Source organism: Haliotis rufescens, unplaced genomic scaffold, assembly GCF_023055435.1.
Source record: "Haliotis rufescens isolate VD_foot unplaced genomic scaffold, xgHalRufe1.0.p SCAF_42, whole genome shotgun sequence".
Classification (NCBI taxonomy): domain Eukaryota; kingdom Metazoa; phylum Mollusca; class Gastropoda; order Lepetellida; family Haliotidae; genus Haliotis; species Haliotis rufescens.
In genome coordinates this window covers 3,642,925-3,668,198 of record NW_025964135.1, presented here as the reverse complement: position 1 = coordinate 3,668,198, position 25,274 = coordinate 3,642,925, and the positions used below count along the sequence as shown (strand labels likewise).

Sequence of the window (25,274 nt, the reverse complement as noted above, 5' to 3'; positions counted from 1 at the left end):
CTGTATGGGACATTCTCGCGATCTCGCATTCTCGCGATCTCGACCTTTGGAAACGAGGTAAATATACCCCAAACACGAGAATGCGAGATCGCGAGAACGCGAGATTTGGCCAAAATATATATAAGTATATTTACCTCGTTTCCAAAGGTCGAGATCGCGAGAATGCGAGATCGCGAGAATGTCCCTTACAGTATTCCATAGAGACGTGAGACTTCATTTTTTACCAATAAGGGCATCATGTTAATGTTCTCATCGAAAGACAAGACTTGACACATTCTCTTACATGAAGTGAATGCTTTCGTGAACTGGAACACTACAGTCCTGGGCCCACTTGCACAAAGCGATCTTAGCGCTAAGACTATTGTCAGCCTATGTTAAAGTATGGGAGTTACGATCATCTTAGCGCTAAGATCGCTTTGTGCAAGCAGGCCCAGAACAACAAGGGCTTATCTTTAATAACCACTTTTCAGTGCTCTTCGCATGGAAATAACCATTGCCATTGATTGTATGCTTTATGGTGAAGTGTCAGTTGTCCAGGGACGGCTTAAAATATTCACTTAAAGCCACTTTGTCACTATCTAAAATATATTACAGTGAGTGGATGAGGCTTACCGCCGTTTTGCACATCACTTAGGTGATGTGAGGAGTGAGTATGGTTTTACGCCGCTTTTAGCGATATACCAGCAATATCACGTCGGGGACACCAGAAATGGGCTTCACACATTGTACCCATGTCGGGAATCGAACCCGGGTCTTCGGCGGGATGAGCGAACGCTTTAACCACTAGGCTACCCGACCGCCCAGGACAAAAGTGAATAATAATACAGAACTCGTAGACGAAGTCTTTGATAGGCATTTAGAAGTTGGAAGAACATGAATACAGTCTCAGTCTTTTTATGGACAACCTCTTTTGTTCTTTAAAACAACGTTTCAGAGCTACTTCGGGCTCTTTCATCAGTTGAATAAAGGGACAAGACGCCCTGAAACTTCGTAAATAAAAATAAAAGAAGTTGTTATCCATAAAATACGTGTCATGTACTCGGGCTCGTAGGCGTTGAGCATGTTGGTATGGTGCCCACAGATCATAGATTAAGTGAGTGAGTGACGTTTTACGCCGCTTTTAGCAATATTCCAGCAATATCACGGCGGGGAACACCATAAATGGGCTTCACACGTTGTACCCATGTCGGGAATCGAACCCGGGTCTTCGGCGTGACGAGCGAACGCTTTAACCACGAGGCTACCCGACCGCCCCCATAGATAAAGGATCATAAGCGAGCTGAATATTGGATCTGCGGATCCGGGAGCGGCTATTGGAGTTGAGATGACGCCTTAGATGACATGGCCAGCAGTACCGATGCTATTCAGAAGTTCATGAATTAAACATATCTACAGATAATATAAAACTTCAACGCAAGAGAATAATTAGTCTCGAAACAAATTCCACTTGACGCAAAAGTGATGAAAATTACATGAATGGATCACTAAAAATCAGTGATGACCCCAGGTGTTCGCGAAAAGGGTAAACCTGTCCTGCTACTCGCACAATTTACATAAAAGAGTGATGTGTGTTGCCTAACGCAGCACCTACAGCACTCTTGCCATAAGACGGCGATCTGTAACCAATCGAGGCTAGACAAGACAATCCAGTGATAGCGAGTCTGGACCAGACAATCCAGTGACGTACCTCCTGTATGAAGTTGGAGTAGAGCGGGATGATGCCGGCCACGCTCAGCTGCAGCCAGAACACGAAGAGGATGCTTGAAGTTGTCACTCCATGAGATGTGCACAGGAGCGACAACATGGCCGCCAACAGCTGGAACATAATATCGCAAGTTTAATGTTTCTCATACATTGTACCTTGGTTGGTTATCGAACCCTGATGGTGATTGGCGGCAAGCCCCCGTACTGATATACTTTAGTCGTACATCTTCCCAAGGCAAGAGCGTTAACTGACTTTAAAAGTCCAGTTTCCACCCTTGCCAAACTAGGCTGAATTTTCGGAGTTTTGGCTGCACTAACGAGTCTTCGCATAGTCCAATCAAAATCGCGTGACGAACTAGACATCCGGTTCGCAAACCACATGTCAACGGGCAGATTTCGGTCGACTGCAGGATTGGCAAATCATGTGTTCTGCGAACTGGGCGTCGACCAATATTTTGTTAATCTTTTCATGTTCTTAATCAAGGTACTCAAGTGATTTCAGGCACTTCGCGAGGAAAGACCCTTTTCATTACAAATTTGATCTTGATTATCGATCAGGTCATCTGGACAAGACGCCGCCATATTGTTTGAAGCAAGTGGTAAGAGAGGTGGAATCTAATTGGTCAATAGGAGGGACATAACTAGTAACAGCCAATGGTGGCGCTACGATCGAGCCTGGAAATTCCAGTTAGTTCGGCAAGGGTGGAAACTGGAATTTTATAGTTAGACAACGCCCTTGCCTCAGGAAGGTGCATCGCGTATAAAACAGAAATAATTGAGTTTAGATTTGATCAGTGATGTGCAGAGTTGTGTCCCCTGTTCGGAGTCCCAGGTTATTTTTTGCGGTACTGTTTCGAGACAGAATATTTTCTTTGAAGAAAGGAGCCAGCTAATGTTGTGGAGGACCCATAACACATTTTTACAGGGTACCCAACATGACCAGTGAATATCTATTTTTGGTTAAATTGCTGTTGCTGCAAAAAAACCCGATTGAAGAATGTCCTGGAACAAATAAGTGTAAAACATGTCATTATGAATGTCAAATGTCCGATCCCCGTCTTTTCATGCTATTCATATTTGTACCACAACACGAAACACCGTCAACAAATACATGAATGTCAACATTGTCACTGTAGACGGCAGCGAGACTATAAGCTGTAGCATAAATAAGAAGGCTCCAATTCGTGATTATATAAACTGCCGGACAAACGAAAGTAATACCCGAAGTTTGATGGTAGCTAAAAATGAACAAACAAGAAATGGTTATTCGATGGAGATGTATTAGATACGGGTATCATTGTTGTGTTTTGGACCTTAAGTTTGCAGTGTTTTAGCGACTGTTTTAAGCTTTGTAACGTTTTGATAACCTTTGTAGTTTTTTTTAGTCAAATCAAATGTTCAAGTGTATACTTTCTTTTGCATGGCAGTTTATTTCGGATCGCTTTTAAAGACCTTAGAATAAAACCAGACATGCGGCCACGGAGCCCATATTATGAAGTCTTTTTTTAAGATATCAATCTTAAGTTGATAGTTGTATAACATGTGAGGTGAGGTGAAATTGGGTTTAACGTCGCGTCCAAGATTATTGCACTTATATAGCGACTTGTATAACATGTGGGATTAGTTGTATAACACGGGTGATCAGTTGCCTGATGTTATAAACCACGGATCCCACACACGATGGTTACAATGTGATCAGTTGTAAAACACGTGTGATCAGTTGTATAACATGTGTGATAAGTTTTATAACTCGTGTGATTAGTTGTATAACACGTGTGATTAGTTGTATAACACGTGTAATCAGTTGTATAACATGTGTGATTAGTTTATAACACGTGTGATTAGTTGTATAACACGTGTGATCAGTTGTATAGCACGTGTGATTAGTTTTATAACTCGTGTGATTAGTTGTATAACTCGTGTGATCAGTTGTATGACATGTGTGATTAGTTGTATAACACGTGTGATTAGTTGTTTAACTCGTGTGATTAGTTGTATAGCATATGTGATTAGTTAATAACATGTGTGATTAGTTTATAACATGTGTGATTAGTTGTATAACACGTGTGATCGGTTGTATAACATGTATGATTAGTTGCATTTATATATATGGGGGTGGGGTGTGAGGGGTGGGGGGGGGGGGGGGGGATGTGTTCACCTTTAGCACTTCCACAGCTAAAGCATTAAATAATAGGGGGGCACGGGTGGCCCAGTCGTCTAAGGCGCCGCGATTCGCTGTGCAGAGTTGCGTCCCTTAGGTACGCCAGAAACCTATGATTGTGGGTTCGAATCCCGGTTCGCCCCGATTATGTTTCTAGGTTTGTCAGCACCATACCCGTGCTCGTGGGTTTCACCGAAGTGGTAAATGTCTAAGACCTGCATCACTTCGGGCTTTCCTCCCACATTAAGCTGACACGCCGTGATATGACTGGAATACTGTTAAAAGCAGCGTTAAACCAGACTCACTCACTCACTCATTAAATAATAAGCTATAATAGTAAAGAAGAGGTGTCATAACAACAATACGTCATTCCTTTTATTACGTAATGATGTATGGCGTCAACAATAATACGCTTTCCATCTTTCCTATTATAACGTTACAATGTATGACGTCAACAATAACATGCCTTACGTCATTCCTTTTATAACGTTATGATGTATGTTGTCATCAATAATACACTTTACGTCAATCCTATTATAACGTTATGAGGTTCGGCATAACTAATTATATAATTTACGTCAGTCCTATTATAACGTTATGATGTGTGACGTTAAAAATAATACGCCTTACGTCATTCCTATTATAACGTTATGCTCTGCGGTGTCAACTATTTATATTACTTGTTGTACATGAACAATGAACTCACGTATGTGACAGCCTCCAGAGACCGTCCCACGTAGAACATGACGGTGTAGGGGGGACTGTGGACGTCAGAATCCAAACCCGCGAACACTTTCACCGCCTCGAACCCGACCAGCACCAAACACAGGCTCTGAAACATTGAAGAGTGAGGTTACAACATTAAGCACTATTACAACATCAGCACGATAAATAGGCTTCCTTTCGCTGTACTGGCCGATCGATAAACGTTGCTATTTATATAAACCTTTTGTTTGTGTGGGAATTGTAAAATATTTTTCTTGCAAGTACATTGAGCTTGAAAGGTGGGAATTTAGCCAACGTGTGAGTTGGGGTTAGTGAGTGAATAAGTGAGCGATAGTGTCTCAAGGCCGCAGTCAGCAACACTCCAACTGTGTCATGTAACGCCATGTAATGGTGTGAGTTGGGGTTAGTGAGTGAATAGGTGAGTGATAGTGTCTCAAGGCCGCAGTCAGCAACACTCCAACTATGTCATGTAACGCCATGTAATGGTGTGAGTTGGGGTTAGTGAGTGAATAGGTGAGCGACAGTGTCTCAAGGCCGCAGTCAGCAACACTCCAACTATGTCATGTAACGCCATGTAATGGTGGAAGCTGGGGTTAGTGAGTGAACAGGTGAGCGATAGTGTCTCAAGGCCGCAGTCAGCAACACTCCAACTATGTCATGTAACGCCATGTAATGGTGGAAGCTGGGGTTAGTGAGTGAACAGGTGAGCGATAGTGTCTCAAGGCCGCAGTCAGCAACACTCCAACTATGTCATGTAACGCCATGTAATGGTGCGAGTTGGGGTTAGTGAGTGAATAGGTGAGCGATAGTGTCTCAAGACCGCAGTCAGCAACACTCGAACTGTGTCATGTAACGCAATGCAATGAGAGTTGGGGTTAGTGAGTGAATAGGTGAGCGATAGTGTCTCAAGGCCGCAGTCAGCAACACTCCAACTGTGTCATGTAACGCCATGTAATGGTGGAAGCTGGGGTTAGTGAGTGAATAGGTGAGCGATAGTGTCTCAAGGCCGCAGTCAGCAACACTCCAACTGTGTCATGTAACGCCATGTAATGGTGGAAGCTTGGGTTAGTGAGTGAATAGGTGAGTGATAGTGTCTCAAGGCCGCAGTCAGCAACACTCGAACTGTGTCATGTAACGCCATGCAATGGTGGAAGCTTGGGTTAGTGAGTGAATAGGTGAGTGATAGTGTCTCAAGGCCGCAGTCAGCAACACTCCAACTGTGTCATGTAACGCAATGCAATGGGAGTTGGGGTTAGTGAGTGAACAGGTGAGCGATAGTGTCTCAAGGCCGCAGTCAGCAACACTCCAACTGTGTCATGTAACGCAATGCAATGGTGGAAGCTGGGGTTAGTGAGTGAACAGGTGAGTGATAGTGTCTCAAGGCCGAAGTCAGCAACACTCCAACTGTGTCATGTAACGCCATGTAATGGTGGAAGCTTGGGTTAGTGAATGAATAGGTGAGCGATAGTGTCTCAAGGCCGCAGTCAGCAACACTCCAACTGTGTCATGTAACGCCATGTAATGGTGTGAGTTGGGGTTAGTGAGTGAACAGGTGAGCGATAGTGTCTCAAGGCCGCAGTCAGCAACACTCCAACTGTGTCATGTAACGCCATGTAATGGTGTGAGTTGGGGTTAGTGAGTGAATAGGTGTGCGATAGTGTCTCAAGGCCGCAGTCAGCAACACTCCAACTGTGTCATGTAACGCCATGTAATGGTGTGAGTTGGGGTTAGTGAGTGAATAGGTGTGCGATAGTGTCTCAAGGCCGCAGTCAGCAACACTCCAACTGTGTCATGTAACGCCATGTAATGGTGTGAGTTGGGGTTAGTGAGTGAATAGGTGTGCGATAGTGTCTCAAGGCCGCAGTCAGCAACACTCCAACTGTGTCATGTAACGCCATGTAATGGTGTGAGTTGGGGTTAGTGAGTGAATAGGTGTGCGATAGTGTCTCAAGGCCGCAGTCAGCAACACTCCAACTGTGTCATGTAACGCCATGTAATGGTGTCAGTTGGGGTTAGTGAGTGAACAGGTGAGCGATAGTGTCTCAAGGCCGCAGTCAGCAACACTCCAACTATGTCATGTAACGCCATGTAATGGTGTGAGTTGGGGTTAGTGAGTGAATAGGTGTGCGATAGTGTCTCAAGGCCGCAGTCAGCAACACTCCAACTGTGTCATGTAACGCCATGTAATGGTGTGAGTTGGGGTTAGTGAGTGAATAGGTGTGCGATAGTGTCTCAAGGCCGCAGTCAGCAACACTCCAACTGTGTCATGTAACGCCATGTAATGGTGTGAGTTGGGGTTAGTGAGTGAATAGGTGTGCGATAGTGTCTCAAGGCCGCAGTCAGCAACACTCCAACTGTGTCATGTAACGCCATGTAATGGTGTGAGTTGGGGTTAGTGAGTGAATAGGTGTGCGATAGTGTCTCAAGGCCGCAGTCAGCAACACTCCAACTGTGTCATGTAACGCCATGTAATGGTGTGAGTTGGGGTTAGTGAGTGAACAGGTGAGCGATAGTGTCTCAAGGCCGCAGTCAGCAACACTCCAACTATGTCATGTAACGCCATGTAATGGTGTGAGTTGGGGTTAGTGAGTGAATAGGTGAGCGACAGTGTCTCAAGGCCGCAGTCAGCAACACTCCAACTGTGTCATGTAACGCAATGCAATGGGAGTTGGGGTTAGTGAGTGAATAGGTGAGCGATAGTGTCTCAAGGCCGCAGTCAGCAACACTCCAACTATGTCATGTAACGCCATGTAATGGTGTGAGTTGGGGTTAGTGAGTGAATAGGTGAGCGATAGTGTCTCAAGGCCGCAGTCAGCAACACTCCAACTGTGTCATGTAACGCAATGCAATGGGAGTTGGGGTTAGTGAGTGAATAGGTGAGCGATAGTGTCTCAAGGCCGCAGTCAGCAACACTCCAACTGTCATGTAACGCCATGTAATGGTGGAAGCTGGGGTTAGTGAGTGAATAGGTGAGTGGTAGTGTCTCAAGGCCGCAGTCAGCAACACTCCAACTGTGTCATGTAACGCCATGTAATGGTGTGAGTTGGGGTTAGTGAGTGAATAGGTGAGTGGTAGTGTCTCAAGGCCGCAGTCAGCAACACTCCAACTGTGTCATGTAACGCCATGTAATGGTGTGAGTTGGGGTTAGTGAGTGAATAGGTGAGTGATAGTGTCTCAAGGCCGCAGTCAGCAACACTCCAGCTGTGTCATGTAACGCCATGTAATGGTGCAACCGCCCTTGCTGCCAGAATGGCATCCTCTGATCACGGAGGGGCGGCCGGGTAGCCAAGTGGTTTAAGCGTTCGCTCGTCACGCCGAGGACCAGGGTTCGATTCCCGACATGGGTACAATGTGTGAAGCCCATTTCTGGTGTCCCCCGCCGTGATATTGCTGAAATATTGCAAAAAGCGGCGTAAAACGAAACTCACTCACTCACTCACTCTGATCACGGATCTCCACACCGATGATGTGATCTAGCTGCCGCACTCCCTCATCAATCCCTCGTATCACATCAGTATCATATACATCACTACTCTTGAGATTGAATGAGGATTTCAGAACGAAAACATAAACCGATTGCGATTTTGTGGGTCTCGCAATCCTTTCCAAAATCCGTAGCGGCTTTTGTTTGCAATCTAACGTTTTCGACGGAATAATATTTTGGGGTTAAGTGAACAATAATTTGTATGCTGCCTTTTAAAGTATGTTGTTATTTGTAGCCAATCGGGGATGTAGACGTTAATCCAACAAAACACATTAGCACACTTGTTGAAGCGCCAGTAGTGGCCTGTAGACGGTGCTATAAACAATGCCCGGATGATGGTAACCGCAAGTGGGCTGCGACCAGTAAGACAGACGGAGGACATGTCTCATTGTTCATTACATCAACCATCTGGTGTCTGTTAATCAAATACATGGTGCAGTGATAAATGTGTATTGGTGCTACTTTGGCGCAAAACAAAAATCGCTCTATGCCCATTGGGAATTCCCCTTGATGTCATAACAGAACCATATATAAGTGAGTGAGTATAGAGCGGCAGCCCAGAGCACTTTGGTCAAACGAACAAGGTACCAATATCCGAACACAGGAACATTTACTGTGTAACCCAACATATTCATATATGAATGTCTGCCGGGGAGCCCCTGCTGCGTGTGGCCCCTGGCCCCCCAAAAGAAGGGGCCATTCAAGGGCTGGATCAAACATTGGAGGTACCACATGAAAGTAAGTGTAAATGAACTGTTACATCTCACAGAGTACAGAATGGGCCACGCCAGACAAATCTTCCTCTGCAAAAGGCCTGCCAGACACCCCCAAAGAGGGTCCCAAAATTTGGGCTGGGTTAAACATTGGAGGTACCACATGAAATCAACATAAAATGAACTATTTCACTCTACTAAGAATAAAAACCCCATTGCCAGACAAATCGTCTGCTGCAAAGGCCCGCCAGACACCCCCAAATGTTGACCCTTAATGCACTCAGTGGACACTCTGGTAAAATTTGACCAGAGTATACATTCAAAGTACCAGATGAAAGTAAGTTTAGATCAACAGGTACATGTTACTGAGGACAACACGGCCCATACCTGACAAATTGTCCTCTGCATAAGGTCCGCCAGACCCCCCAGAGAGGGTCCCAAAATTTGGGCTGGGTTAAACATTGGAGGTACCACATGAAACCAACATAAAATGAACAATTGCACTATACTTATTGCACAATACCCATTGCCAGACAAATCATCTTCTGCATAAGGCCCGCCAGACACCCACAAAAAGTTGACCCTTCAGGTATACACAGGTAAAATTGGTCTGGAATATATATCGATTGTACCACATTAAGGTACGTTTGAATGAACAGGTTCATATCACAGCGTACAGAATGGGCCACACCAGATAAATCTTCCTCTGCATAAGGCTTAAACATTGGAGGTATCACATGGAACCAACATAAAATGAACTATTACACTCTACTTATTACAAAATACCCATTGCCAAACAAATCCTCTTCTGCATAAGGCCCGCTAGACAGACCCTCACCCCACCCCACACAGTTGACCCTCTGTAATCCCAGTGTGCATAATGAAACGTTGGACATCAGCTCTGAGAGTCAACAGATGATCAAATTTATGTTTTGTTCTTAAAGATGGAAGGATTTTATTGAGATTAAAATCACGTATTTATAAAATCAGGTCTCTGAATACTAGTATTGATATCATAGATTAGGCCTATCGTTGAAATGTAATAGAAAAAAGGCATGAATCTGATTCTTGTGAATATATATCTGATCAGCTATGAAGTCCTCAAAGCCTGCTATAGCCTGATAGCTTGGCTATGGATTCCTACAAACCCAAACATGCTTAGGTAGTCCTCAAAGCCTGCTATAAGAATGATAAATGACAGTCCCTAATACCATTTGGAAATCTTTTGGTGATAATTGTGTTTAAAAACCTATGATCTCCGTTTATTTAGCAAGTTTTATCATCTAAAAAGCTGAATTCCGGCCAAATATTTCCATATTTATGGTCGGTCCCGAAAAGTTTATCGTATCGAGAAACCTAAATATCAAGTTTGTCAAGTCACGGAAAGAGATGAACAGGGTTTGGTGACACGAAAAGATGAATGTTCTATTCTTGATGTATTTTCGTCCTGATCTTCACAACTTTTCTCGGAGTTTCACGGTTGGATACAAAAATATTTTTCTGTTCAAAAGAGAAGGGCCGTTACTGATATTCACCTCGTCAAAACTATCGCACCACCAAATGTGAAATGTAATTACCCATCATGTTTTATGATTTTGTTCTTGTTGTTAAATGTAAATGTATGTTCATAATGTGACATGGTTTTGATTTCAATCTGTTTTTGAATACCCTCAATAAAGAAGGGAAAGCCATACACAATAAATTTAACTTCTTTTTTTCTGAGGTGTGTGACGAGCACGTCACTTCTCTCGAGAAATCGACATCACGCTTCCCGGGAAAACTTTTCTCACCTCCCGGTAAAATGCCAAAAAAGGTTGGATTAACCTGATCCATTCAGGGTGTTTTCCACAACACAAAATTCTAAACAAGCAATTGTTGATCTGTCACGATTGACTGAATTTTGTATAAATTCCCATATAATTGTTACCATAGAGCTGTGTTTTCAAGCAAATGTGAATTCTTTTGTTAAAAGAAAAGCCGTTTCCAAACCACACCTGGCCTTTTCTTTTCTGCCAACCTCTGAATGCAAATATGAAATCTTAATAATAGTGCTACTGACGTTATAATCACAATATAACTTGAAGCATTTATCAAATCATAAAACACTTTGAACTGAATAAACATGATCATACATGAAGGTCATGAGAAACCTTCCTTTGACACACCCTTTGTCTTGGCATTGTAATTATCTTAATGGCGTGATTTCCCACTTGAACTAGAATTAACATGATCATACTTGCAGGTCATGAGAACCTGTTTCTTGGACCCCCCTGGTTTGTATTGCAATTGTTATAATCTGAAGGCGCGACCCCCCAGTGTGGTACCTCCAATGTTTAACCAAGCCCAAATTTTGGGACCCTCTCTGGGGGGTCTGGCGGACCTTATGCAGAGGACAATTTGTCAGGTATGGGCCGTGTTGTCCTCAGTAACATGTACCTGTTGATCTAAACTTACTTTCATCTGGTACTTTGAATGTATACTCTGGTCAAATTTTACCAGAGTGTCCACTGAGTGCATTAAGGGTCAACATTTGGGGGTGTCTGGCGGGCCTTTGCAGCAGACGATTTGTCTGGCAATGGGGTTTTTATTCTTAGTAGAGTGAAATAGTTCATTTTATGTTGATTTCATGTGGTACCTCCAATGTTTAACCCAGCCCAAATTTTGGGACCCTCTTTGGGGGTGTCTGGCAGGCCTTTTGCAGAGGAAGATTTGTCTGGCGTGGCCCATTCTGTACTCTGTGAGATGTAACAGTTCATTTACACTTACTTTCATGTGGTACCTCCAATGTTTGATCCAGCCCTTGAATGGCCCCTTCTTTTGGGGGGGCCAGGGGCCACACGCAGCAGGGGCTCCCCGGCAGACATCCATATATGAATATGTTGGGTTACACAGTAAATGTTCCTGTGTTCGGATATTGGTACCTTGTTCGTTTGACCAAAGTGCTCTGGGCTGCCGGTCTAGTATGTTTTTAGTGTTACTACAGCAATATCACGACGGGGGACACCAGGAATGGGTTTCACAAATTGTACCCATGTGAAAAATCGAACCCGGGGTTTCGGCGTGACGAGCGAACGCCTTAACCACTAGGCTACCCCACCGCCCCATGCCGTAGATGAGGGTCCTGGACTCACGGGTTTTGCGACGCTGAGAGTCGACGTCGGCAGCGGCAGCCCTGGGGCACACTTGAGGAGGTAGATGAGGTAGGGCAGGAGGGTGACCCACAGCCAGCCGCAGGGGACATACACCAACACGGTGTCCTGGAAACAGGAAGTGAACTCTGGCCACGTGTTCTCCCATAGCAACGTCTCGTTCTGGAACAGAAAGGGAAACAAGTCTTCAATTATCGAGAAGATAAATGCACAAAAAGGCATTTCGTGACATTTGTAGCCTAGAGTATTAACAGTAACTTCAAAAAGGTTACCGACAGGGCAAGAGTTAAACTATGACATTTACTACCCTAACACATAACAGGGAAAGGGTTAAACTATGACTATGCCATCTACTATCCCAACACATGACAGGGCAAGGGTTAAACTATGCCATGAACAACCTTTCCATTGACAGAGAAAGGGTTAAGTATGCCATCTCCTACCTGTACACGTGACACGGCTAGGGTTAAACTATGCCATCTACTACCCCTACACACGACAGGGCAAGGGTTAAACGATGCCATCTACTACCCCTACACACGACATGGCAAGGGCTAAACTATGCCATCTACTACCCCTACACACGACATGGCAAGGGTTAAACTATGCCATCTACTTTCCCAACACATGACAGGACAGGGTTAAACTATGCCATCTCCTACCTGTACACGTGACACGGCTAGGGTTAAACTATGCCATCTACTACCCCTACACACGACAGGGCAAGGGTTAAACGATGCCATCTACTACCCCTACACACGACATGGCAAGGGCTAAACTATGCCATCTACTACCCCTACACACGACATGGCAAGGGTTAAACTATGCCATCTACTTTCCCAACACACGACAGGGCAAGGGTTAAACGATGCCATCTACTACCCCTACACACGACATGGCAAAGGCTAAACTATGCCATCTACTACCCCTACACACGACATGGCAAGGGTTAAACTATGCCATCTACTTTCCCAACACATGACAGGACAGGGGTTAATCTATGCCATCTCCTACCTGTACACGTGACACGGCTAGGGTTAAACTATGCCATCTACTACCCCTACACACGACAGGGCAAGGGTTAAACTATGCCATCTATTTTCCCAACACATGACAGGACAGGGGTTAATCTATGCCATCTCCTACCTGTACACGTGACACGGCTAGGGTTAAACTATGCCATCTACTACCCCTACACACGACAAGGCAAGGGTTAAACGATGCCATCTACTACCCCTACACACGACATGGCAAGGGCTAAACTATGCCATCTACTACCCCTACACACGACAGGACAGGGGTTAATCTATGCCATCTACTACCCCTACACACGACATGGCAAGGGTTAAACTATGCCATCTACTTTCCCAACACATGACAGGACAGGGGTTAATCTATGCCATCTACTACCCCTACACACGACATGGCAAGGGTTAAACTATGCCATCTACTACCCCTACACACGACATGGCAAGGGTTAAACTATGCCATCTACTACCCCTACACACGACATGGCAAGGGCTAAACTATGCCATCTACTTTCCCAACACATGACAGGACAGGGGTTAATCTATGCCATCTCCTACCTGTACACGTGACACGGCTAGGGTTAAACTATGCCATCTACTACCCCTACACACGACAGGGCAAGGGTTAAACTATGCCATCTACTTTCCCAACACATGACAGGACAGGGGTTAATCTATGCCATCTACTACCCCTACACACGACATGGCAAGGGTTAAACTATGCCATCTACTACCCCAACACATCACGGGTGTGTGCTGTCCAAGTGTCCAAACGACAAAAGTTGAAGTGCGTTTTACACGAGTTAACATATTTTCGAGTACATGGTGATATATATGTTCATCATACAAGGGGCACGGTGGCCCAACGTCCAAGGCGCCGCAAGTAGCTGTATAGAGTTGCGTCTCTAATTAGATGTGCCAGAAACCTAGGATCGTGGATTCGAATCCCGGTTCGTCACGCTTGTGTTTCTAGGTCTGTCAACAGTATACCTGAGCTCGTTGGTTTCACCAAAGTGGTAAACGTCTGACACCATGTCGGGCTTTCCTCCCACATTAAGCTGACAAGCCGTGATGCAACTGGAATACTGTTCAAAGCGGCGTTAAACCAACTCACTCACTCATCAAGATTCGCAGAATCCTATGATTGTCGGATCAAAATCGTGCTTTCCATTTAGATAAAGATGACACAACGTTGTATAACTGTATACTGTTCAAAGAGGCGTCAAACACTCACTCGCTCACGCTCTCATTCACTTAATGATGAAAATGAAATAGAGATCACCTACCCATAATGGTGACCCGCCGCATAGTTCCATCGGATCAAAGTGCTGAAACAGAACCTTCCTTCATTAATCATGCAACACACAGGTGAACGTGCTTGAAGGTGGGTGATTACATGTATATTTGTTGCAAGAGCGGTTCTCTTAGCATATTCTAAGAGATCAATATATTGTCTACATACTCTATTCTCAAAGACGGCCTTAAAACACTCTGAAACCTATTCATCATAGTTTCACCAGTTTGTGTACACATTTAAAATCCCCATCTTCATATTCCTAATCTTCACAATCCTCATCTTCATAATCCCCATCTTCGCAATCCCCATCTTCACAATCCTCATCTTCATAATCCCCATCTTTATAATCCCCATCTTCATAATCCCCATCTTCGCAATCCCCATCTTCACAATCCTCATCTTCATAATCCCCATCTTCGCAATCCCCATCTTCATAATCCCCATCTTCGCAATCCCCATCTTCACAATCCTCATCTTCATAATCCCCATCTTCGCAATCCCCATCTTCACAATCCTCATCTTCATAATCCCCATCTTTATCATCCCCATCTTCATAATCCCCATCTTCGCAATCCCCATCTTCACAATCCTCATCTTCATAATCCCCATCTTCGCAATCCCCATCTTCATAATCCCCATCTTTATAATCCCCATCTTCATAATCCCCATCTTCGCAATCCCCATCTTCACAATCCTCATCTTCATAATCCCCATCTTCGCAATCCCCATCTTCACAATCCTCATCTTTATAATCCCCATCTTCATAATCCCCATCTTCGCAATCCCCATCTTCATAATCCCCATCTTTATAATCCCCATCTTTGCAATCCCCATCTTCACAATCCTCATCTTCATAATCCCCATCTTTATAATCCCCATCTTCATAATCCCCATCTTCGCAATCCCCATCTTCACAATCCTCATCTTTATAATCCCCATCTTTATAATCCCCATCTTTATAATCCCCATCTTCATAATCCCAATCTTCATAATCCCTTCAATGTGATCCTGGTGACATTGGTCTCACAAATTCCAGTCCATTCAACTGGAGGCCTCTTAGACGTTATATGACACATGGGGTATGTCCTACAATGAAACCTTCAAGTGTTCAATCTTCAAATGATTGTAGAAGTTCAAGGTCATATACACCAAATGGCACGAATACGAGTATGTGTAGTGACCCATATTAGATCAATATTAACTTGTGCGAGGCACGTAAAAGCCTTGTTAAGGTTTGGTGAATTACGCTTAGACCTGATGGTGTGCGTAGGCAATGTCGACTTTGCACACTATATGTGATAAGAATTTTTATGAAAATAGATTCCACCTTCTATTTGAATGCCAATGTGATATTACGCTGTGAAGTGTTTGCATACTGGTATGTAATACATGAAATAATTCCACTCATCTTCATAATCCCCATCTTCATAATCCCCATCTATATAATCCCCATCTATATAATCCCCTTCTATATAATCCCCATCTTTGTAATCCCCATCTCCGATACTCCTAAGGTTTACCGTGTCCAAGATTTCTGCGGTTTATCTCGAGATCCACTGTTTTGTATATCCCTTCAAGCTTAGGGAAAAGAGCAGCCCTATAGATCGAATATTTAGCCAAATATAGTGACGGGCCAAAGTATACGCTGATTTGTATGGCGGGTATGGAGATGTATTGGACATGTGTACCATAGTTCTGTTTGGAACCTTCAGTCTGCAGCGTTTCGGCAACTGTTTGCAAACTAGTAACGTTTTGATAACGGTTGTAATATTTTCGTCAAATCCAGTTTTCAAGTGTATGCTTTCTTTTCCCGGCGCCGCCAAATTGGGCTACTCGTGAGGATCCGGGCAAGAACTGGATTTCAGGAACCCGTGCTTGTCTGGTCCTGCATCGTGACTGTAGAATATATTTATTTCATGGGGAAAACGCTCTGTTCCACAATCAGCATCAGGAAAATAATTTGTTTTAATTTTAGAGACAATAGAAGTGTATTATGTAAAGTGAGTGAGTGAGTGAGTTGGGTTTAACGCCGCTTTTAACATTGTTCCAGTTATATCACGGCGTGTCAGCTTAATGTGGGAGGAAAGCCCAAAGTGATGCAGGTCTCAGACGTTTACCACTTCGGTGAAACCCACGAGCACGGGTATGGTGCTGACAAACCTAGAAACATAATCGGGGTGAACCGGGATTCGAACCCACAATCATAGGTTTCTGGCGTGTCCAGGGGACGCAACTCTGCACAGCGAATCGCGGCGCCTTAGACGAGTGGGCCACCCGTGCCCCCGTATTATGTAAAGGATGTGTACGATTTCATAGACTATATGTTAGTCTGTTATATAAAAAAATGATAACATTGACCGGTAAGTACACTTTCAAAACCCATGCTTGTCGTAAGAGGCGACTAATAGGGCCGCGTGGTCAGGCTGGCTGACTTGGTTGATGTCACCGTATGCCAATTGCGTGGGTCAATGCTCATGATGCGATCACTGCTTTGTCTGGTCCAGACTTGATTATTTACAGACCGCCGTCATATAGCTGGAATATTGCGGAGTGCGGCGTTAAACAATAAACAACAAAAAACAAATAAATAACCCAGCAGTTTACAAACAAATTCGAGCGACAGCTATTGATAGGTGGTCCATAGTATTACTGGCAGAAAATCTTCACATTCACATTTACATTCCCATGTACATTCACATTCACATTTAAATTTATATTCACATTTACATTCACATTTACTGTCACATATACATCACATTTACTGTCACATTTACATTCACAATTAAATTTACATTCACGTTCACATTTAAATTCACATTTACTGTCACATTTACTGTCACATTTACATTTACATTCACATTACATTACATTACATTCACATTCACAATTACATTCACATTCCCACTTACACTAACATTCACATTTACATCCACTTTCACATTTACATTCACATTACATTCACATTTACATTCACAATAACATTCACACTTACACTAACATTCCCATTTACATTTACACTTACATTCACATTCACATTTACCCTAACATTCACATTTACACTTACATTCACGTTTTCAATCACATTCACATTTACATTCACATTTACATTCACATTCACATTCACATTCACATTCACATTTACTTGGCTTAGAAAAGACAGTAGCTCCTGCATTTACACATTCTCATTACGTAATCATTCATGACCGGGTCAGCTGGTGCCAGTACATTTACATTCACATTACATTCACATTTACATTCACATTCAAATTTACATTTACATTCACATTTACACTTACATTCACATTTACACTCACATTTACATTTACACTTACATTCACATTTACACTTACATTCACATTTACACTTACATTCACATTTACACTTACATTCACATTTACACTTACATTCACATTTACACTCACATTTACATTTACACTTACATTCACATTTACAATCACATTTACGTTTACACTTACAATCACATTTACAATCACATTCACATTCACGTTTACATTTACAATCACATTTACATTCACATTCACACTTATATTCACATTTACATTCACATTCAAATTTACATTTACATTTACATTTACATTCACATTCACATTTACTTGGCTTAGAAAAGACAGTAGCTCCTGCATTTACACATCCTCATTACGTAATCATTCATGGCCGGGTCAGCTGGTGCCAGTAAGCTTGACTGACATATGGTCCGGAAATAACACATGAATAGCGTTATACTAAAATAATTCTACAAATGAGCAGATTATAGAGCTGGAAGGAGGTGAGAGAGGAGTGGAAGCGATTGTTTTGTGAAACCGACAAGGGACTGTATGACTGTTACTGGTCAAGTATATGCATTGGGTTTTAGTGTTGTGCTCAGATGTGATCAAACATTTGGTTTCTGTTTTGTACGAATGATATCTTTTTATCAATTTAACAACCATTCAAGAACATCGTAATTTATTGTTACTATAAAATATGTCGCAAATGAAGTAATTACAGACAAAGTGTTATATATTGAAGTAATTATATTATTTCATTTTGGAAAGCCATCAATGCTGATCCTGGCGACATTGGTCTCACAAATTCCAGTCTATTCAATTTGAGGCCTCTCAGACGTTATATGACCCACAGAGTATGTCCTACAATGAAACCTTCAAGTGTTCAATCTTCAATGATTGTAGAAGTTCAAGGTCATATAAACCAAATGGCATGAATACACGTATTTGTAGTGACCCACATAGATCTGCGAGGCACATCAGAGCCTTGTTAATGATTGGTGAATTACGCTTGTGTAAACATACGGGTAGACCTGATGGAGTGCACACTATATGTGATAATTTTTTTATGAAGATACATTTCACCTTCTATTTCAATGCCCTTTGACATTACACTGTGAAGTGTTTACATACTGGTGTGTAATACATGAAATTATTCCACTCAACTTCAAAATGTACTAAACTGTGTAACTACTTTAAATATGGGCCCTTGATCTTATACGAAATAATTCTTTGTTGAGTAGCGATAATAGCGATCGTGTTTCACGATCTTCCCGGGGAGAGTATAAACAAAATAATAGTGTTTTAGAGGTTCTCGTTTGAGAATGTGAATGAAAGTGAGTTTGGTTTAACGCCGCTTTTAACAGTATTCCAGTTATATCACGGCGTGTCAGGTAATGTGGGAGGAAAGCCCAAAGTGATGCAGGTCTCAGACGCTTACCACTTCGGTGAAACCCACGAGCACGGGTATGGTGCTGACAAACCTAGCAACATGATCGGGGCGAACCGGGATTCGAACACACAATCATAGGTTTGTCAGGGTCTGGTGTATTTACCCCCTGAATCCGTTAGGCCTTTTTATGGATCGGCTCGCCACTGGATGGCCGATCGAGACTCAGGTGTCGTTAGTAAGTGATTACAGGGCACTTTGATCTAGTACTGACTTACTCTGGTTGTATTGAGCTAAACTTGGTAACTAGGGATTCCAATACTCAGTTTCTAGTAATCCGTGGATAACCAACCTTCCCGTGATTGTCTAGCTTTGGTGGATCTTCAGCATTTCCTTGCCCACTCAAAGTGACTAAATCTTTAGTCTATTAGAATAGTTTGATATTCAGACGTTATCGTCTATTTTATTACCCAAGTGAATTATTTTAGGGATCGACCCTCTGTGTTTATTTCCCGCTATTTAACAGCCGAGGCTGATTAACTGATCGCAGCCGTTTTAATTGGCTGTCTATGCATCTTGTCTATATCTTGTCAAAGTGTTGTTTTTTAGCTTCTTTCATTGTTTAACTCTAATACAGTTGCTTAGCTAAGTCGCTTGTGTATTTGCTCTGATTTAATATCAGTGATCTTTGTAAGCGCAGATTGAGCTTATTTGATCTTTATATTGTCATCTATTGGTACAATAATTTGTTAGTCATAAACATGTGAACCTATTACTACTTTGTGTGTGTGTGCGTGCGTGCGTGCGTGCGTGCGTGCGTGCGTGCGTGCGTGCGTGCGTGTGGAGATGTGTATTTGGGGAGGAGGGAGGGGGAGGGGGGCTGGTAAAAGCAATTGTACCGGAATAATGTTATTAATTGGGGAGGCGGGCGATGGGGGGGGGGGGGGGGCTCGATGAAGTTAAGTGTGTGATTATAATCAGATATATTTTCATCGTAAGTTTCCAGTATAAGAGAATACTATCAGTCACACGGAAGAACACACACGTGTGTGTGGAAGGGGATGGCACTTCGAATCATCCGGTGTATATATCGATGCTAATATATAATACAACTGAAAAACAAAGCTATCACAAGTTATCAATCAATCCTTATCTCAAGCATTGCTACAATGACAGACTTTTCAGCTCTTTTCAGTGTGGTCTGTCCTTGAGTTCGGAGAGCTAACACTCCTGAATAGTGTAAGCCCTGCCCCGCAAACAGTTCATAAATATATAAGTGATAGATCTAAAGGAGGAATGTGTGTTATACAAGTCGTTATCAGCTTACACAACCTCGGTGAAATAGCCCCTCCTCCGCCACCTAAAACTCCTCCTACACACCGCGACCCCTTTCAGGATGCTAAGTGCTGGGTCACCAGGTCAAATGCCCAACACTAGTAAACAGTGGACTGCAAATCCTGCTAAACATACAACTTTTTGATCAAATAAATACGTGCGGAGATTCCGTTACCATAAATATATTGTGAGAATGCTATGTGGTTATTGTGAGGCTGTGGTTATGATAGAGAGAGAGAGAGAGAGAGAGAGAGAGAGAGAGAGAGAGAGAGAGAGAGAGAGAGAGAGAGAGAGAGAGAAAGAGAAAGAGAGAGAGAGAAAGAGAGAGAGAGAGAGAGAGAAGGAGAGACTGCTTGCGCTAGTCCGGACTGATGCCGATTTAATAGTGCTAGCCAACTGAGATACCATGCCATGTTTGACATGTATTCCCCAATAATATTTCTAAAATATTTAAAGTAATCGAAAACATTGCAATGTCTTTTCAATATTACGTCCTTGTTATTAAATAGGGAGTATTAAATAGGTGAGTGAATGAGTGAGAGTGAATATTACTTAACGCCGCATCAGCAATTCTGAGGCCATTCAAGGAATCCGTGTGACGTACAACAATTCGTTATTACTGCTACCTTCTAAAATGGTATTTCTCAGCGTCTGATGACGGTAAATATTAATACTGATCGCCCCTGTAAATGTAGAAACATCAATCACAAATTAGAAAACCAAATTGTTAATGAAATTTCAGTAAAATACGTTTATAACGAACACGTTTATAACGAACTGAATTTTTGGTCCCGTCCGTTTGCGGTATAGGTGTAGTATATATGCTTATAACGAACTACGGTTATAACGAACTGAAATTAGTGGTCTATTTGAGTACGTTATAACCGTAGTTTACTGTAATTATGTGTCTTAATGAATTAATTGGGTGTTCTTAAGACATTTTTATCTGTCAACTTTACAAGACATACAATCATTTTTTGTTGCTGAGAGGAGTAATAAGCAAATTTTAATTTAATCCACAGTGAAAGAACCTCGAAGAGGAATGTGTCTTAGCATTGCGATATCAGTTTATATAACAGCGGCGAGGCATACGCCTCCCACACACAGTGACCTCATTAAACCGCCCCCCCCCCCCCCCCCCCCCCCCGCCCCCTAGCGGTGTGATATGACCAACATTATAAAATGCTATTATTAAATGCCAGGGTGTCAAACAAACGATTTACTCAACATTTTTAAACGTGCATTATTGTGTGGTCCTAAACCAAGACTAAGCTATATAGCTGATTCGGCACAATGTAGTGCTACAACAGAAGCGGTTTTTAACAAACATCTCGTAGTTCTGGGTTATTAGTTTAGTGAAGCAGTGCGGAAAAATAAGGACCCTTTATAGATCTGACGATGCCTTGAACATCTGATTGAATACAGTAAAATACGGTTATAACGAACACGCCTATAACGAACTGACGGATATTACGAACTTAATTTTTGGTCCCGGCCATTTGCTGTATAGATGTTGTATATATGCTTATAACGAACTACGGTTATAACGAACTAAAATTAGTCGTCTATTTGAGTTCGTTATAACCGTAGTTTACTGTACTAGTACTCAAATCAAGGATTTAACACACTTCGGCTAAATACCATATGAAGCATGAATGACAACTTACGCATTTGAAGAACAAAACGTGAAACTAATTACATAATAGTACACTTCTGATATATATTTATTTCACGTAAAATGCTTCCTGTTTTAAAAATCTAGCCAGGATATATTGATATATTGCTGCGACTACAGGTTACACTGTACACCACTGCTACTACCGCAACCACTACTGCTACTAGAAGCAGTAATAGTAGCAGAAGCAATAGTAGTAGTAGTCGTAGTAGCAGTAGTAGCAGAATTAGCGGTAGTAGTTGTAGGAGTAGTAGCAGTAACAGTAGCAGCAGCAGCAGTAGCAATAATAATAGTGGCAGTAGTAGTTGTAGTTGTAGTGGTAGTAGTAGTAGTAGTAGTAGTAGGATCAGCCGCATCAGTAACAGTAGGATAATTAGTAGCAGCAACGATAGTAGTAGTTGTTGTAGTAGCAGCAGCAGTGTCAGTAGCAGTAGCAATAGTAGTAGTAGTTGTAGTTGTAGTAGTAGTCGTGGTTGAAGTAGTAGTAATAGTAGTAGTAGTTGTAGTAGTAGTAGAAGTAGTAGTAGTAGTAGTAATCGTTGTTGTAGTAGAAGTAGTAGTAGTAGTAGAAGGAGTAGTAGTAGTAGTAGAAGTAGAAGTTGTAGTGGAAGTAGAAGTTGTATTTGTAGTAGAAGTAGTTGTAGTACTAGTAGCGTTAGTAGTCAGGAGAAAGCTGAAATATTTCATTCAGGGCCAGATTCAATGACTACCGCTGATATTGCTCTACTACAGCCGCTACGTCAACTTCTGCAGCTAGTGATGCGGCTACTGTGGCCTCTATCCTTTATCTAAGTTCTATCGTTGATTACCAGTAGCAGGTACCGACATTTAAGATGGAATTATTATTGTCCATATAATTAATGCAGAGATGCTCTTTGAAACAATAATATGTTTGTGTACAAATATGTTCAGTCGGCTGTAGATTAATCTTTTATTTCAGAATCAAAATGAAGATAACGTAGTATACTTTCTCACTGTGATTGTAAGCTTTTGAACTCACACTCGCGTGATTCTGGGATCCTAGACAGACATAGGCGCTTGTGTAAAGGGGTTGCAATCATTTACAAAAATTGTCCATTGCGTGCCACAATGACATCTTTGTTGAATACATCTATATCTAGGAAAGACGCTTTAGGTATTTCTCTTAGCAGTGAATTGCATTATTGATAAATTAAATAATAATAATAAGAGTGAAATATACTCAAGACACCATGATCATATAACACGTGCAAACAGCAGCATATTAATTCTTACCTTATCAGCTTATCAATAATTGCAGATAATCCACTCCTCTACACCCCATGTGATATTCCTGCATGCGCTGTTTCGCGTCCTGGGGATATATGAAAATCAGGGTGCGATACCCGGCAGATCACGTGATACAGGGGATATCACGTGACCGCGAGGTACGTTATATAAGAATAATTGGGGTAGTTTGAATTTCGTATTTCACATTCATGTTTACGGCGTGAGGGGGGTGGTTATATGGGAAAATATGATGAATTTCGTTTGATGGGAGAAGGCAGTGACAGTTACCTTGCCGGGGGCCATGTCGAGAGCTGTCGGAGGCATTTCAAGTTGATGGTGTCAACTCATGCAGACTAACTAGCTCAGCTAATACAAACTAAGGATGGGTATTGGATGTTTCAAGTCTATCACAATACAGTAAAGTACGGTTATAACGAACTCAAAGGGACTACTAATTTTAGTTCGTTATAACCGTAGTTCGTTATAAGCATATATACAGCATAATACAGCTAATTATCGGGACCAAAAAAGTAGTTCGTTATATCCGTCAGTTCGTTATAAGCGTGTTCGTAGTTTACTGTAGTTTACAATGCACAAGGCCGAATTGATATAGACTCACAAGGCATTGTATAATTCAAAATTTTGAATTCAGAAGCAATTTGTTCATAAATGGAACAAAACAAGATGCTGGAACAGCATAATGTTTACTCACTCAATAAATATGCAAGGATGCATGCGCCGGGGCAGTGATGATTTGCCACAATAGAACTCCAGAATGCAAACTTTCATTTTGGAATTGCGAAAACATTTCGAAGGAACATGTATTTGGCAAGTGTATAACATTAAACCCATGATTAAATTCGCTATTTGAAATCACCCGATATACCGAGAATTAAAACATGATATTGTGGTACGTGTCATGGAGTGAGTGAGTGAGTTTGGTTTAACGCCGCTTTTAACAATATTCCAGTTATATTACGGCGTGTCAGCTTAATGTGGGAGGAATGCCCGAAGTGATGCAGTTCTCAGACATTCACCACTTCGGTGAAACCCACGAGCACGGGTATGGTACTGACAAACCTAGAAACATAATCGGGGCGAACCGGGATTCGGACCCACAATCATAGGTTTCTGGCGTGCCCAAGGGACGCAACTGTGCACAGCGAAGACGACTGGGCCACCCGTGCCCCCAACGTATCATGGGAAGAATGAACCTCAATTTACCGATATACGGGTAATACTGCACACCCTTAATGCATACATGTATAAATTGTTCTGATATATTGTGAGGAGGAAAACTATTAAATTTTTAGTAACATAATACACTTTCTCTCGCCATGTGTCACATAGGATGACGCTTGCGAACTAATTATACACCATGAATAAAGTCAAACCGCTTCCCCTGATTCCATATAAAAATTGCTATTTTAAAAAAAATAGATTTTTTTTTTAATTTGGTTGCAAACACATTTAGCATTGTTTACAAAGTCACTTAATCATCTCGATATACAGAACCTGAAATCGAAAATCTATTGACATGGTTTTGTGACTTTGCTTCTCTGCTTCATATGGTTTGACTCGGTCCTTGCGGCCATCTTGAAGAGCATACAGCGTTCTTGTACCAACCAGGAGACCTATGAACATCCGGGGTAGAATAGGTCTTCAGCAACCCATGCTGGTCGTAAAAGGCGACTATGCTTGTCGTAAGATGCGACTAACGGGATCGGGTGGTCAGGCTCGCTGACTTGGTTGAAGCATGTCATCGTATCCCAATAGCGTGGATCGATGCTCATGATGTCAATGACTAGAGCGTCTGGTCCAGACTCGATTATTTACAGACCGCCGTCATATAGCGGGAATATTGCTGAGTGCGGCGTTAAACAACAAACAAACACACAATTAAGGTAGTACACTTGTACTTGGTTCATCCTGACTCACAGTCGAACAACGTGAACGAGTGCGTCGAAGAGTTTTTGCGTGTATTGAGGCATTTGGTGGTCACACACGCTACTAATGACTTGTTATTGAACGTGAGCGATTCTTTATGTACTCTGCCTATTGTGCATGATTCTGAAAGCTC

The 25,274-nt window shown here is 42.3% G+C and overlaps 2 protein-coding genes across 2 annotated transcripts in view; both read right to left on the bottom strand.

Annotated features, from left to right (window-relative positions):
• Window positions 1-23,313, bottom strand: part of LOC124148207 (multidrug resistance-associated protein 1-like) — a 67,807-nt gene extending 44,494 nt beyond the window's left edge. Inside the window, exons 1-5 of the mRNA XM_048382860.1 lie at window positions 23,201-23,313; window positions 14,252-14,293; window positions 11,920-12,099; window positions 4,572-4,697; window positions 1,688-1,816 (exon numbers count right to left, since the gene is read on the bottom strand). Of these exons, the coding sequence (XP_048238817.1) occupies window positions 1,688-1,816; window positions 4,572-4,697; window positions 11,920-12,099; window positions 14,252-14,281 (465 nt within the window). The 5' untranslated portion in view covers window positions 14,282-14,293; window positions 23,201-23,313. The remainder of the gene's footprint in view (window positions 1-1,687; window positions 1,817-4,571; window positions 4,698-11,919; window positions 12,100-14,251; window positions 14,294-23,200) is intronic.
• LOC125372540 (prostatic spermine-binding protein-like) lies at window positions 14,522-23,518 on the bottom strand. Its single transcript, XM_048382877.1, has 3 exons — window positions 23,483-23,518; window positions 22,947-22,966; window positions 14,522-15,257 (listed from the first exon to the last, which is right to left on the bottom strand). Exons 1-3 carry the CDS (start codon window positions 23,516-23,518, stop codon window positions 14,522-14,524), a joined length of 792 nt encoding a protein of 263 aa, XP_048238834.1.
• Window positions 23,519-25,274: the final 1,756 nt, after the last annotated feature.